Source organism: Anoplopoma fimbria, chromosome 15, assembly GCF_027596085.1.
Source record: "Anoplopoma fimbria isolate UVic2021 breed Golden Eagle Sablefish chromosome 15, Afim_UVic_2022, whole genome shotgun sequence".
Taxonomy (NCBI): domain Eukaryota; kingdom Metazoa; phylum Chordata; class Actinopteri; order Perciformes; family Anoplopomatidae; genus Anoplopoma; species Anoplopoma fimbria.
In genome coordinates, this window is record NC_072463.1 from 14,901,699 (window position 1) to 14,918,053 (window position 16,355).

General features: G+C 41.4%; 1 protein-coding gene across 6 annotated transcripts in view; it reads right to left on the reverse strand.

The window, feature by feature from the left end:
- The window catches only part of ralgapa1 (Ral GTPase activating protein catalytic subunit alpha 1), a 63,499-nt gene that overhangs the window by 31,668 nt on the left and 15,476 nt on the right, over window positions 1–16,355 (reverse strand). For 4 of the 6 annotated variants that reach the window (XM_054614570.1, XM_054614575.1, XM_054614569.1 and 1 more), the window contains 20 exons: window positions 13,985–14,109; window positions 13,611–13,845; window positions 13,205–13,390; window positions 12,493–12,663; window positions 12,206–12,399; window positions 12,004–12,102; window positions 11,553–11,708; window positions 11,252–11,380; window positions 10,970–11,095; window positions 10,326–10,384; window positions 9,506–9,614; window positions 8,073–8,183; window positions 7,584–7,652; window positions 7,332–7,469; window positions 6,751–6,934; window positions 5,616–5,734; window positions 5,334–5,453; window positions 3,614–4,256; window positions 3,166–3,281; window positions 2,576–2,700 (listed from right to left, as the gene is read on the reverse strand). In XM_054614570.1, coding sequence (XP_054470545.1) covers window positions 2,576–2,700; window positions 3,166–3,281; window positions 3,614–4,256; window positions 5,334–5,453; window positions 5,616–5,734; window positions 6,751–6,934; window positions 7,332–7,469; window positions 7,584–7,652; window positions 8,073–8,183; window positions 9,506–9,614; window positions 10,326–10,384; window positions 10,970–11,095; window positions 11,252–11,380; window positions 11,553–11,708; window positions 12,004–12,102; window positions 12,206–12,399; window positions 12,493–12,663; window positions 13,205–13,390; window positions 13,611–13,845; window positions 13,985–14,109 — 3,214 coding nt within the window. The remainder of the gene's footprint in view (window positions 1–2,575; window positions 2,701–3,165; window positions 3,282–3,613; window positions 4,257–5,333; window positions 5,454–5,615; window positions 5,735–6,750; window positions 6,935–7,331; window positions 7,470–7,583; window positions 7,653–8,072; window positions 8,184–9,505; window positions 9,615–10,325; window positions 10,385–10,969; window positions 11,096–11,251; window positions 11,381–11,552; window positions 11,709–12,003; window positions 12,103–12,205; window positions 12,400–12,492; window positions 12,664–13,204; window positions 13,391–13,610; window positions 13,846–13,984; window positions 14,110–16,355) is intronic. The other 2 variants (XM_054614572.1, XM_054614574.1) reach the window with 2 other exon arrangements.

Sequence of the window (16,355 nt, forward strand, 5' to 3'; positions counted from 1 at the left end):
GAAAATGTCCCAGCCACCAACCTCCGCACCGCTAATATAAAAAAAACCCAAGACTTGAGCAGTGAGACTCGGAGTGGACTGATAATGACATGTCATTCTTTTCAAAAAAAAGAAAAAGAGTGAAAGAGCAGGAGATAAAGAGACATAGAGAGAGAGACAGCAATTTGCTCTTTAATAAACTGATACTTGGTAATGGCCTCATTCTCTGCTCTCAAAGACTCCATTTACACCCTGGATTATGGGGAAAAGCACAAAAGGGGACACGCACGCACGCACACGGGTGACTGTCAGTATCCTAGTGTCTGTGATGTCACATATGAATACCTGGAGAGACATAAGGGGACAATAAATGATGATTAGACAATCTCTTCTTATTTTTCTCATCTGTCTATCCTCTTTCACCGCCCAACATCCAAGCTTCTTTAGCCTCCTTATTTTCTCATTCTCTTCCTTATTCGCTTCCTAATTTTGCATTTATTTTTTGGTTTTGTTTTAGTATTTTCACTCTTCATCTACACGCGCCTTATTCATCCTGTTTTATGATTCGCCACCTCTCCAACCATCATTCCCTTCTTCGAATACTGCCTTTTATTCTAACTCCAAATGGGTTGAGTTTGATCAATAGAGTACTATACTCATTATCACGCTCTCTTCCACACACACACACACACACACACACACACACACACACACACACACACACACACACACACACACACACACACACACACACACACACACACACACACACACACACACACACACACACACACACACACACACACACACACACACACACACACACACACGCAGTGTGTTAAGAAGTCCATTGTGCAGGCTGAATGCAGACGGCGCAATTCCCTGGATGAAGTATAAAGAGTGATGAGGGTCCATTAGCTGGCCAGATATATTTTAAAGTGATACCTTGACATTATGTATTTTTCGCCCAGAGTCATTGAGAAGATGAAATGCTGTGCCATGTGAGTGGTAAAACGTGGTGTCTAATTAGCACAAAATACTTTTTTAATGTGACATTTTTGTGTCATTTGCATTCAATGTGCCTGTGGTTTGTTCTAGGGGAGACAAACACACGTATTAAACAACCTGGTTAACAGCCTCTTAGTAAAAAAATCTTTTTTTCATCCCTCCTTAGACATTAATGTGTATTTTCTGATTTATTAGTCATAGTTTCAAGGTACTATGTGTAACTTTCTGAAATCCTGGTTATTGACATGGGTGGCCGTTAATTGAACGGCAGTCAGCATCCTGTTGCTCACGAGCGAGCTTTGGCCTGATTACAATCATGTATTATATTCAGAATAACTTTTCTATCTGAAATGTCCCAATTTTTAAAAAACATTTTGGAACAGCACTTACAACTTGCCATTTGCAAATAACTTTATCGGCTAACGTTACGAAGCAACCAACGCCAGGTCCCTGCAGCGTAACTAAGATATAGCTAGCTGGCTAACCTTAGCTGAAGTTACAGATAGCTGGCTAACCTTAGCTTAAGTTACAGATAGCTGGCTAACCTTAGCTTAAGTTACAGATAGCTGGCTAACCTTAGCTTAAGTTACAGATAGCTGGCTAACCTTAGCTTAAGTTACAGATAGCTAGTTTGCCGCCACTGCCTTGCATCGCTCTTGGCTAGGAGAGAGCAATCATTGGTTATACACCTTGTTGTTGGCTAATATCAACAGCGTTTGTCATAATACACAAGTTAAAATCAAAGATCACATTAGCTGGTGAAGAGATTTGGAAAGCTAGTCATCTAACATATCCACACAGATTGTATTTTGCTAACTAATCTTAGCGAACAAGCAAGCTAAAGTTAGCCTGCAAGCTGTAATTTAACTACCCTACATCGAGCTGGCACTGGTTGCCTGGTACCGTTAGCTGATAAAGTAACTAACTAAGCTAGCCAGATCAGCCCCAACAGTCTGGATGAATTAGCTGACGTTTTCCACTCCAGACAGTATTTTGCCACGTTAGCTACACACTGTTGGCACCGTAGGGGAGCTGAAGAGAGGCACTTTGGATTGAATGTGAACGTCACATCTTTTAGATTTCCCGCCGTAAAAGGCAACTAAAAAGGCGGGAAAGGTCTCATTTTTAAAGTCAGGTTACAATCTGTTCACACACAGTGAAAGGTGATTAATACATGTAAACTGTTACATATAATACTTTTAATAATAGATTTTCCTGCAAATTGTTGTGCAGTATGCAAGCAGTTGAGTCCCTTTTTATAAAGTAAATTATTATCTCCATAAAAGTGAACATGAAAAAGAAAAAATGCTGAGTTACGAATATTGTAATAAAGATTTAGAAAAAAGATCTAAACTTGGTTCATTATCCAGTTTCCCCGAAACTAAATGAAACAAATGTGATGATTCTGCATTTAACAACACAAAGTGAAAATTAGAGGCTTCACGAACCGGAGTCAAGATAAAGATTCAAAAAGACTAAAGATTACCAAACTGTTTGTATATTTAAATTTTTGCATTAATGTTAAAGTTTTTCAAACATAAAAACCTACTTTGATTAAGTTTTTTAGCATGGATTTGTCTGTTCTCACCTCTTCTCCCAGGAGTTGAGCCCCAGTATGTTGATCAGTAGTCTGCAGTAGTAGAAGGCTGACTGTGGTGTCTCAGTCTCTGGTTCAGTCTGCTGCACTGCCCTCATGTTCAGATCCTCACCTCTCTGAAACATTCAACAATCCAGTTTCAGGCAAAAAAAAAAAAGAAGAAAAAAAAGATGTATATCATGGAAATTAAACAGAAAGTGACAGTGTGAGAGCCATGACTTAGAAAATGAATGGGTTTTTTTCGTGATCCCACTTACATTAAATAATTTTTTTTGCCGATATGAACAAATCAAATTATTAACAGAATAGAATAACCAACACCAGAAAGAGGTGTTGTTTTTTTTAACTTTCAAAATCAGACATTTGTCTTTATAATAGCTTCAGATGTCTTTTGATTTATTTACTTCCTGAAACTAGTATTATTGTAAAGCAGTATTTGTCAAACTATACTATGGCTAGAGTTGCACATATGAGCCACCACTATTTGAATATCCACCTCATCAGGACATCCTGGGAGCTACGAATTCTGAGATTCAAAAGGCAAAACTCTTTTTATTCATGTGAAGTTGGACACAACGTACATGAAGGACGAACTCTCTTTCAGCAGCGCTCTGCTTCAGGATGGCGTTGATCACGTCGTTCTCCTGCTTTTCTGAAACGCACGCCGGAGGAGGGGCCGGGATGTTGAGCGGCATGCCTGAGGGGACCAATCAGGAGACAAACTTAGCTGTGGTGTTGACAGAAATACAGTTTTGTTCCCTTCTGAGTTGCTGACCAATCAGAAAAAGATATCATTATTCTGTCTTTTAATGGATGCTTTTTTGATTCAGAGGCCAACATAGTGTTCAATTAAAAAAAATCATCCTAAAATACATTATAAGCAAAAAATGATTGACAGCTTGCTTTCAAACATATTGGTACAGGCCTTCAAAGAGACATGAAAACTCAGTCATGTTATAAAAGTATGTGTTAAATTATTTATAAACTGTGCTGTACATTAAAAGACCATTCAGGAAACAGATACACTACCTGCTCTCTGTAGACACTCGGGACTCGAGTATCCTAGGTACTGCAGCATTTCGTCCAGTGAGTCGTCTCCCTCCCTCAGTGAATCCCACGCCGGCACCGCCTCCCGACAAACGCGTTTAGCCAATGGCGGCGCCAGAAGCTGCTCCAAGCCCGACTCCCCTCGATCCTCCTCCCCATCCATCCTATGCTCTATCCTCTCCTCCCCCTGCTCCTCCACCTCTTCTCCTTCACCTCCTCTTTGATCTCCTATCCCCTCCTCTGTGACTTTCCTCTCCTCTTCTTCTTCTTCCTCCCCCTCTCCCTGAAACCCTTGCCTTTCGCCCTCCGTCCCTCTCCCCCCTTCTTCTGCCTCGCTCTCCTCCTGCCCCTCATCTTCGCTGTCTCCTCTCTTCACTCCTTCCATCTTTTTCAGTGTATCTCCTGGTGGGGTGCGTAAGTGAAGACTCGCGGCGTGAGGCGACTGTGTGTGCGACATGAATGTGTTTGTCGGGCTGTTTGGGGAACTCGGTGGAGGACCGTAGAGAACGGCAGAGTCCCAGGAGTGCTTTCCGGCTACATCTCGGATGATGACACGAACGCAAGCGGGAGCAGAGGACAAACCAGCGGTCATTCCACCTCCTGGTACACCAGACTCTGATCGGATCTGGGAAATAGAGGAGGACATGGGACGGTGGTTAAACACTCAATGTACTAAATATCATTGTGATGCTGAGTAGCAAGATCACGCAAACCACATCTCAACTACCTTAAAGAAAAAAATTCTGACCTTCGGAAATACATTTTACTCACTCACTTTGCTTCCTTTTAGCTACAGCTTCTCCTTTTCAACTTGTAGAACTTTTAAGAGGTAAATCAATAAATGACAATCCATCTTAACATCAGCAGCATACGTAATTGTGCTTAGTATTAAATAATTAAATGTATTCTATCTGAAGTTGCCCAGCAAAGCATCAAAAACTATTGTGTAATGTTTAACTTTAACCTGAGATATACTTAATGATACCATTGCATGTTAACATGCTTACAGTTATTAACATGTCAAGTTACTAGTAGTTAGTAACCTTTATTTCTATAGCACCTTCCTTAAAAATATGGTTCACATAAAATACAATACCATGAAATACAATAAGAATGCTCAAACATAAAGAAATAAAAAAAACAATGTAAAATCATTGTTTTAATAAGTCGTAAAAACTTCAGCCTACAAAGGTGGGTTTTCAAAGGCTTTGGCTATGTTCCTTGCATCTAGTGTTTGTCAGAAGCCTTGCTGTTACATTCTGTTTGTCTGTACAAGACTGGCAGTTGCTTTGTCAGATTGTTATAAGAAATGTCTGACAAGGACCCTACAGAGAAATAAAATGTTGGACAACAGTGGAAACTTAAGTGAGAGTGCGAGACAGAGTTTGTTGTGGCTGAATATTTAGTGGATTTAAACAATGTGGATGAGGCCTAACTCTGACGTGAGATTTCAGAACGAGACTTCCTTGAGCTCGACTTGGTTTGATACAATAAACAGAAAGTGAAAGGTAAAAAAAAAAAATAAGCACTTTGACCAGGTTCCAAAGTTATCCCTCAAGATAAACAAGAAACTAGTTCCATTTAGGTTTGAGATCAGTTGGTATTCATCAGTCATAATTATACACACGATAAACTGGGCAAAGAAAGTCATACAGTGTGTAGATTAAAAACATACAAAGCCTCAAATTTCAATTGGAGTTACCTGATACACGGAGAGCAGCGTGGAGCCGTTCAGGACCAGAAACTGTAGGTTCGGGGAATGGAAAAGCTCTGGTCCAAGATCTGCACTCTCACAGAAGGGGTTGTCCTGGTTTTCACACACCTAGAAAAACATAAACCACACTGTTGCTCTGGCCGAAATGCAAAGATCAAAATAAAAGCATTGAAAACTATTTTTATACCCCTTAAGATAAACAAGTAATCGTCACCAAATACAGTACATCATATACTGCCATTATTACCACCAAAAACCCAGCATCAGTACCTGACTAGACAGCGTAGCAGGACCTCCAGACATCGGATAGTGTCCTAGATGGTTGACCAAGTGTGTGATAACTGTTCTGGCTGCTATGGAAACCAGGCCCTGCTGAATACGGCTACGGACTGCAGAGAGAGGAGGAAAACACAACCAGAACACATATATTACTAAGGTTACAGTTAAGAAGAATACATTGAGGATGATTAGGGTACTAAGATATTAAAAGTTAACGGTCCATATCTAAATGTTTTTGTGTAGTGGGCTAAAAGATGCTCTGACTTGATATTTAGGTTCCAAGTTGCAATCAAACTTCAGTGAAAACTAGGAAGAGGTCCAAACACACGTTCAGCTTGTACATAGTTTGCCCCATGCTGAGCAGAAGCCGATGCCATCACACACTGTGCTGCCAGCAGATCCTGGCTAATCAACATCATTACACACACACTGTGACACACTCTTTCCAAGCGCTCCTTATCGACGGGGCTGTGTGTAGAGTACAGATATGTATTGACCAGACATTCTCGACGACTCCCTAAACCTCAGGAGAGTTCAGAAGGAGGGGGGGGGGGGAGAAAGGGAGCAAAAAAAAGAAACGAAAAGAAAAGACAAATGACCAGAGAAGAAAAAAATATATATAATAGAAGTAAAAAAGAATATTAGCAGAGATTAATGTTAAAAGTTTAATAGATGAAAGGAAGTGAAGCAGCCAAGACAAGAAGATACAAATAAAGAGAGGAGAAAAAAGAAGAGAAGCATGGTCTATCACGGTGCTCCAGTCATTAGACTAGACACTGTGTCCTGGTGGGCCACAGCAGGGGACGATACACACTCTCACACGGATGCAGACAGACACACAAACACGTTTCCCATCTCTAGAGATTGGCAGTGGTTTGGTGGGCGGCTCTGGGTCACTGCAGGTCTGTCAGTGCAACACTTTACATGCATAGCAGATTTACGGACTAGATATAGATATGTACTGGGGGGCAGCCTTGAATGTCTGTAATATATTTCTGACCACGTGTAATAGCAAAATTACGTATTCACACGTTCAGACTAGTCTCTTAAAATGACAGATACCCAATTGTCACAAAGATGGGCCTAGAAGTGATGCAGTGTGTGTGCCTGCTGTTAGATAAATTACCTTCAGTGACAGGCTGCAGTTTGCTGGAGCGCTCAGAGTCCGGGCTGTGCAGCGGTTCTGGCTCTCGGAGGCTCTCCAACGGCAGGAACGGGTCGTAGTCTGCACTCAGCAGGTCCGACAGCTGCAGCGGGTAATACTTGGGACTGTTGAAAGACTGGGCTCCGTACACACAGCCATGTAATACCTGGACATTTAGAAAAGAAAGGGGATTTTTCAGATAGAATTCCATTCCACCTCGTTTACAGCCAACATTTATCTTAACTGTTTTTGTCAAAGGAGTTTTGTGCCTTTGAAGAGAGCATTGATGGATACAACAGCTTCAGTTATGATAGGTAAAGCGGTGAAAAAACACTCAAAATAATATTGATTTTTTTGGGTTGGTCTTATGTCGACCGCCATCTAATTTAGGTAATACACTGTCTATTGAGAAGTACCTTATTCAACCCCATCTCAATAAATCCGAACTATCCCTTTAAGTGAATGCTGACCAGCCACCGCTGAGTAAACCTTACTCGTGTCAACATAAGTGACTGCGAGTGGGTTAAGGGCTGTGTCCTAAATACACAAACACACACGCATACCTTATAAATACAGCTGAGCAGAGTCTTGGTAGGCTGATCTTTCTCTGGAGGGCTTCGTGTTTGAACGGGTTGAAGAAGAGTCTTTGGAGGCAGAGCCATCACCCAGTCCAACAGACACAACAGGAGGGACACCACCAGCTGTGAGACACACACAGACACACGCGGGTATTTAGTTACTTTCGAAGCAAAATGAGTTAAATAGTGAGTGTTCAATAGAATTTGTGCGCGTGTGTGTGTGTATGTGTATGTTACCCTCTTATCCAGTTCATGAGGAGAAGACTCGGTATTAGGCAGCAAGTGTGTGATGGTGGCGATCAAAATCTGAGAAGAATAAAAACAGACAAAATGATTTAAAACTGTTACTACTACTTCTACATCAACCACTACAACTGCTACTGTTACTACTTGAAGGAAACTAGAGATGTACAAATAAAATGACAGACAATTAGGAGAAAATATGATATTACATGTTCAAATGAAAAAACAAAACCACAGAGGAGCAGTAAGAATGAGAGCATCGGATTTGAAATCTCATCAGAAAATCTACAAACCAAGAAGCAGCAACATTTTGAGACCTCTAAATGGAAATATTCTACATCATTTGAATTAATACCTTAGTTTTGCACAATATAATTTAATCCATCAGTGTGTTTGACCATGCCGATGGTGACTCGATGATATAAGAAATGAAACATATACATCGGAAATATTCCCAAAATTGTCCAGAAGTTCATGTCTCACCTCTACGATCTTCTTCGGAGTGTCGGGAGGGAATTTCTGAAGATGATCCACATGACTGATCAGCAGGTGAAGGATGTCCGACGCCACCAGTGCTACATTCTTATTGGGGTACTGGTACACAATAAAGTATTTGTGTTAATAGGTTCTGTGACTACATTGATAAATAGACAACATTAAAAAAAAACTAAAAAAACATCCACAGTTGCAATAAATCAAACTGATTTTTCTAGTGTTAAATAGATTATTACTTGTCATCTTAAATTAATTAAAAGTTATACGCTAGAGAATAGATTATACACATGGCATTCTTGCACATGACCTATAATTATTTCAGTAAATCTGTGATACTCCATTGACTAATGTGATTATTTATGTCTGTAAAAATGATTTGACAGCAGGAGGCATATTTGCCCTCATTTGATGACAAATATGTTTTCTTGTAATTGTTGTGGTATATTAAATATTCACACAAGCTCATCAGTCTTGCTCTGATGCGGATAAAATGCTTTTAGATTGGGGGAAGGTTGGGTATTGGGATGAGGAGGACAATGGGGGAAAAGTGGCTATGCATGGAAATATGACAATCCCTGAAGCTTTGTGTATGTATGTGTGTGTGTGTGTGTGTGTGTGTGTGTGTGTGTGTGTGTGTGTGTGTATGTGTGTGTGTGAGATTGTGTGTGTGAATATCACAGGGGCCCACGTCTGAGGGTACTGGCTGCTGGTATGAAGGCAAGAGATGCAAGTGGACAAGATGTGTGTGTGTATATAAGTGTGATAATGTGTAGGTGTGTGTGTGTTGGACACAGCTTGCAGCATTCCCCCTGGATTAGTCTCCTATCTGAAGGAGAACCAAACATATTGACTGTCCAGGGTTTGCTCCCGGGAGGAAGTGTGTGTGTTGCTGTAATGTATTAGCAGGCCATTGGCTGCCGATACACGAGCTGGGGATTCCAAGGTGGGAAAGTATGTGTATGTGTGTGTGTGTCCATCTAGAGCTGCTTGGCTATAGATGAGACAGTAAATGTTGGACAGTATTATTCGGATCCACAGGCCTCCCAGTCTAGTGGCCTGAAACAGACAATACCAACTGAGGCAATTTCCCCAACACTAACAATCATCTCCAACAATGTTTTCCATCACACTTTGGCTCCATGCAGCCCTCCATGTTAGGGTAACTGCCCAACACACAACAAATTCAGCTCTCATTGTGTGATATCGAACTCCACATAAATATGCAAAAAAGATTGTGGATTACATTGAAAAGAACTGTTGCTGTGACAATTCTGAAACAGACACCTACTACTTTAAACCTACTTAAATATTAATATATAGGTAATGAAGTTACTTCCCTTATGGGATTAATGGGTTCTTTTAACTCTAGTAGGCCTCATACACACTACAGTGTTGTGTAGATGAGTGTAGTTGTCACTGACCTTCAGAGTAACACAGATGACGTTGAGAGCATCTTTAATCTGCGGATGTTGAGTCCCATGAGCCAACTCCTCGCACAGCCAGATACCCAGACTACACAGAGCCACGCACCTAACGGAACAAGTTTAGTGTGAGCAGCTGTTATACACAAATATATACACATAGAGTGATCCACACAAATTCTGTATATTGGACAACCCGCACTCTTTACACATGTATTTGTTAACTCGCCAACTAGAAGGAAAATAAAACGACATTGGCAAGCAGTGAACACAAACAGGTGCAACCAGATGTTCAGCTGTTACAGTAACATAAGTTGCAGATAATTCGCTACTTGCTTACACAAGTTAACAATGAATAGACTCTGGTGGCATGTTGTGCAAAGCTGAGGGAATGAATCATTTGGAAAATATATTGATGTAAATAAAAACACTGACTATTGGAAATATACTGAAATACAATGCAGTAAGGCTCTCAGGCCTTCTGCATTGCTTTAAAAATAAGTTGTCTCATTTAATGTTATCGCTGCTGAGTCAACATACATCTAGGCATGATATCGTATTCTGTTCTCTTTTCCTGTGTCCTCTGTTTAGGGATGTAACCTGTATTATGACGTCAATTATACATGAATTTATTTAAATGAATTCATAATATAATTTATATATTTCTGCTCATTTTCAAAGCTTTTTGCATATTCAAAATATTACCCACATATCTGAGTTCTCTGAGAAGTGGAGAAAAAAAAAGTCAAAAAAATAAGGTTGTAATTTAATGAGGATAAAGTCACAATATTTTCAATATCTCAAAATTGCGATAGCTTACCTGGCAGGAGCAGAGGGTTCGTCCCTGGCAGAGGTCAGGATGGTTTTGATAATATGCTCCTAAAAACCAAAGCATCCATACAAACTTAGTAAGCCTTACACAATACAAGGCATTAGTTATCTACACACTTGTTCAGGTCCCACACACAAAGTTAACCTTTCCTCCAGTTGTGTGTTTTACAAAGATGCTGACTACACACACACACACACAAGATAATGCATAAAAGAATTGATTCATGGAATTACATGATGAGGTGTTTATCGTATATCCACACACACACACCCAGACGCCTTCACACACTCACTGGTCCCGTCCCTCCGGTCACCTTTAATGACCGCTTAGTGATTCAAAACGAGTTTCTGTCTTGTAAGGAACCAGTGAGCGGGCCTGAGGTGCTGCCACGCATGGCATTAACGGTTTACACGGCAACAACAACAACAACATTACTCCCATTATAGCTCTGAACTGTTACAAGAATGGCTAATGAGACATTAACCTATTAGTTTAGTTTTTTTAGCTCTTCTCTCTCTCTTTATTCTACCGTGGTTTACCATCATAAAATAATAATGATATTGCCCAAGCACAGAGGCATGAGGACTTATCTCAGCCCCTTTAAAACCCAAACCAGAACTGCCTCCAACTACCTTGGCGTCAGGGAACTTGGTGAGCACCACCTCGGCTGTGGTGGGATGGAGGGCTGGAAGCTCTTCATACAAGTTGGGAAAACACACCAGAGATCCCAGCAAGATCTGGGCCTCCACTCTTGGAGCCTGGGCAGGAGGAGAAAAAAAGAAAGTAGAGATAAGGACAGAGGAATATTCACATTAGTTAAAAAAAGATATATTATACATGTGTGTTGTATAATACAGGTTACAGGTGTGTCACAGTAATTGCAAAACAACACTGCTCAGGAGTGCGTTTCTTACATTGAGTGATGAGCAGGTGGTGACTCTAGAAGCTGCTATGATGAAGTCCAGGATCAACATGGTGGCTCCGGGGAGACCAATACTGAAGAACCTGGGACTGCAGTGTTTTATGATGGTGTTCACAATGTCCTGTAGAAACCACAAACACACGGCCATAGCTATAGCTGTCACTCAGCCAGAGCACGTTTGCAAAAAGCGCACATTCCACCCCTTTAATCTAAAGCAGTATAGACTCTCACTTAAAACATTGCTCTACATTAACATGTTTGTCCCCTACATAACGCGTGCACACACAGTCTACCTGGTCTTGGTGCAGCAGTCCTTGGTGCATGATGTTGTAGAAGTGTGTGAGAAAGTCGGAGTTTGGGGAGACATCTTGCCGTCTCTTCATGATCCTGCAGATCAGCTTGTAGGCGTGAAGCTTCCCCTGCTTGTAACGCTCCGTCAGCATGGTGGCCTGGAGGAAAACACACATATACGTATACATATGAGAATACATTTATATATGCGAGAACGTCGGGGTGTTAGCTGGCCTGTTTGTGGAGGTATCCCTGTCTTTGTGCTTGATCTTTTTTTGCAAACAAATGCATTTTGATTTCTGTTTATTAAAAGGGAATCACTCAAAGCATGGCAATTCCTAAATATGAGGAATGTGACATTATTTTCTACAGATAGTTCTTATTCTCATGAGTAAGTAGATCTCAATGTCATTGTTATCAGAGGCTCTGAAGTGATCCCTTAGTCACGCCTACCTTAAAGAGCCAGGGGGTGAGGATTCTGAGAGGTGGGATCAGACCAGGGGGCGGGGGAGACGACTGGTTGTCCAGAGAAATGCCCAAATTATCTCTTATCTGCAAAGAAAAAGTTTCATTTTTACACAAAACCCCCACAATCTTTATAGAAAGTGTCCTCTCATTGTTTGTAAATGTAATACTTGCGTGTGTAAGTACACACCTTGGCCAGGTTTTGCCACAGTTCGCACAGATAGTCGAAGACCTGCGCATGGATCTCTGGGTCTTTGATGCTATTGACGTCCCCCAGGATGCCCAGCATCCTACGCCACATTACCGTGGCAACATCAGAGTGCCATCCAGTTAGAGAGCCACCTGCCATGACACTGCAGTCCTCGCTGGGGAACTCACTGGTTTCTAGAGTCAATCAATGAGTCAATCAGTTAACTCCTGCTTAGTGAAAAACAACATAGAAGTAAGTACATGTTTGAGAGTGTGCGGGAGGATTACCCAGGTCATCTGGAGTCTGCAGGACAGAGTTGTGGAGCTTCTGATCCAGCTGTAGGTGTGTGTGCGAGTGGGAGTGTGTGTGATCAGCGTGCTCTGCTGTCAGTGTGGCGGGGGAGGGCGTCTGGGAGCGAGAGCCCCCAAGAGAATGCATGGGAGACGCACTCTCAGAACCTGGACAACGATATGCACAACAAGGAGAAAAGAAAAGAAAAAGCTGTAAAACAGCTTGTTGAAATAACTACTTGTAGTTTTGGCACACACCAGGAAAGATTTCAAACCTATCCAACAATTCAGATTTCTCTAAGCTCGTATTTGTGATGTACATGACGCCTTTAAGGAGGTTGATTACAACGGTTTTATAGCTCCGGATGCTTAAGAAATATGTGGATTCTGGGCTACATTCAGGAGTATTTCTTTTTGCTTTATCTGATTGTAAAGGATAATATGATTAGGTTAAAGGTAAATTTGGGATATTGGACTTTACCAATAAAATTGAAATTGAATAATATGGCACGCGGCGCCGTCTGTGGTGCGTTGACATTGATCCAACCTTGTAAAGAGAGGCGATGTGGTTGCTCGACAAAACCCCCCTTACTATTTTTCAGATTCATTTTTCTTGTAAATTTACAACTTTAATATCTGAAAGTTTTTTCTCAATATATTGCCCCCTTTTTTTTTTTTTTTTTACCCCATCTTTGTGTTAAGTGCATACCGGTAACAGTGACAGTGTGGCTGAGGCTGCTGGTCTCTGAGTCGATATGAAGTGTTGTCAAACTGGCTACTTCATGTTCGTCACAGGCCACGCCCCCTCCCAGGCTGTCCTGGTCCAGTGAGCTGCCTCGACCTCCGCCCCCAGATCCAACACCTCCCCCACAAGCTTCTGAAATGAAAGTAAAGTCTAACAAAAGAAGAAAAAAAAATGCTAACCATTATACATTTTTCATTGGCAGGGTTTCCAAATCGAGACAAATCCCAGGTATCTATTTATGTCAAACAACCGCAGCTTTCTCAGCACCGTTTCTTTTCATTTTGACAATATAAAACATGTGCAAACTAAAGCAGTGCCTCAGTTTGTATATATTAGGAGGGGGAAAAAAACTATTATTTTTTTCACTTACTCTCAAACTTGCAAGTGGAGTACTGAAAGGCATTAAAGGAGTCCGACTGGCTGTCCGAGCTGATGATGTCCGAACCGCTGGCGCTTGCAGGTGACGTCCATTCAGAGGGGACCCCCGGATCATCTATAGGACGGTGGTCATCTGAGGGCCTTGATCCAGGACTCTGACCTGCCTCCAGGAGCTCCGGCAGGTCCCTGGGAATCTCCAGACTGCCAGGGCTGCTGCCACGACGGCCCTGTGTATAGAAGAGTGTAGTTCTTTGGTCATTCTTTTCATCAGCAATGATTGTTCCACTGAGCCATATCTCTTTTTCTGACTCTTTAAAAGTTAACCTTTAAAATCCGTGTGTGTGTGTTCATGTGTTTCCTGCTCACCGCTGTTCCTTTGGCCCTCAGTCTCTCCTGGATAAACTCATCCATGAGGTCAGAGAAGTTCGGGTTGGTGCTTCCTACGTCACTGGAGACAGGACGGGCCTTCTGGACCACCTCCTCTTTGTTGGCTAGAGGGCAGATACATGATGATAGTCAAAACTAGAGAGAACCCAACTCTTACTCACACACACACACAGAAATAATAGAAAAAGCGATGAAGATTTACAGGTGGACACGCAGACAGGTGAGATGAACAAACGCACAATGATAGACAGTGGCAGATCTATACCTCAAGGATAGATCTGGCCCAAAACTGAGGAATCATCAGTCTGTAAGATATATTATAGAATAAAGTCTGACTTGCTGACTATATGTCCATTAAAGTAGATTATGTGTACAAACCACTTTATAAGAGATATGATGACATTATTAATCTAGCCCGTTCCACTTTCCAACAGTCGGAGAAACTCCCGTAACACCATTGGCAGTTTTTGCAGTATCTAAGTTACGGCTACTAATATACAAGTGTTCAGATATTATGTCAAAACGTTACAATATCTAAAACTACTAATATCACAAACTGGAGCTTCTCTGGATTGCAAGAGCTGCCCTATGTGTGTACTGTAGGCCCTGAAGTCAGCAAAAGACTGATTGTTAAACAAAAGCCACGACACAGCAGGCAAACCCACCGGAGAAGCAATGCAGGAGTTAATTCACACCATGCACGGAGAGCGAGAGAGAGTATCACCTTGTTAGGTCCAAACAGGCAGCATATCAGAGGCCTATATTAGTGCAGTTGTGTTGCTATGAGTTATGTTGCTGTTGGTTTCGGTAGCAACGACATCAGTGGGTGTGAGTTTGTGAACTCTGAGGAGCGAAAAGCATCCATCAATCCCAAATCAGAGGAGAGTGAATATGATGCTTGCAATGTTAATCCCTGAACTTGTGGCTGATAAGAGCTGACAGAGCCGGGTCCCATCCAGACCCAACACCAGGACTTTGATTAATAAAGCTTAGCGTTATTGGACACAGAATGAAGATCTTTCCCTTGCTGCCACCTAGCTGATGAAAATGTCATCTTGCTGCATATTTTTTTGCTTTATGATTTAAGACCCGAAAACTCCACTAACAGAATGGCCACTTACTACAGAACAAGACAACGTGTGGAGGCACCAAAGTATTTACCCACTGAACTAACACAGCCCAAAATGTAATTCTGTTCAGACTCTTCTCAAGATCTACCAACCTTATAACATTACTGTATATACCTGATTACAATTCCTATGTTATTCAGGTACCTCTTTTAGCCTGGATGTTAAATACCATGAATTCACTTTCTCTACAAATTCACTATGCCACTGTTATGGTTATTTGCCATATGACGTCACCAAGAACAGGAATGAGACTTTTATACGGGTGAATAAATTGGCCTGAAAAATTAGATCCGAATCCCAATCAGTCTCTCAATCCCATTAGCGCATCAAAAAAAGGCCCAATAAATAAATAAATAAATACTCACAGGCCTACTTGTACAATGTATTTCCACCACAGCATGGACAGATTCAAATAAAAAGTAGCACTATAGAAATGCTAAGCTTAGATGTTAGCTGACGTTAGTTAAACTTCCCTCCAACATGGCTATACAGAATTGATAACTGTCTCTGCAGATCTGTGCAATGGATATGTGCATGTCCTGTATATGCTCAGCCAATATGATGTGAAAAATGCACATTTTCAGTACTACATCTGTTAAGTTGTGTGGTTAAGCTTAGAAATCCCGATAGGGGACTCCACCTCTATTCGTAGGAGAAGGATTAGGCCTAACCATCGGCAATCAGCAGGTTTAAGTAGTTCAACGCACAGCTGGACAGACAACCACAGACGCGGCACATAACATCTGGTTTTAGTCTGCAACGAGCACCAGATGATTGGTGTCGTCTCAATTCACTGTGATAGTAAACTTGTTAAAAGAGGAGCTTCTGTCAATGTTGATATTGATCAACGCAAGAATGTTATTTTTCAAATGAACTATCATGCCAAAAAGTTTCCAGCCTGTACTGTAAAATGGTATGTTGTAAAATGTCCCACACATCTGGCAGGAAAGAAGACAAACCCAACTTGCACATGGACGGTTGGTAAGCACCATTTGGCAAGAGTTGGAAAGCAACACACCTGAATTAAAAATACGAAAGGAAGGAAAAGAAATATGGCCGCTTAACAGTAATTCCATCATTCACGAACTCGGGTGCTGAATCACTGAACTGGTATAAAACATCGGATGCTCAAGACAAAAGTATTTAAACCCAGTTTCCTAGTCTGCTGCCCCGAGAATAAGAATGAATAGAAAAAGCTGCTGAATCAAATATGCAGTTAT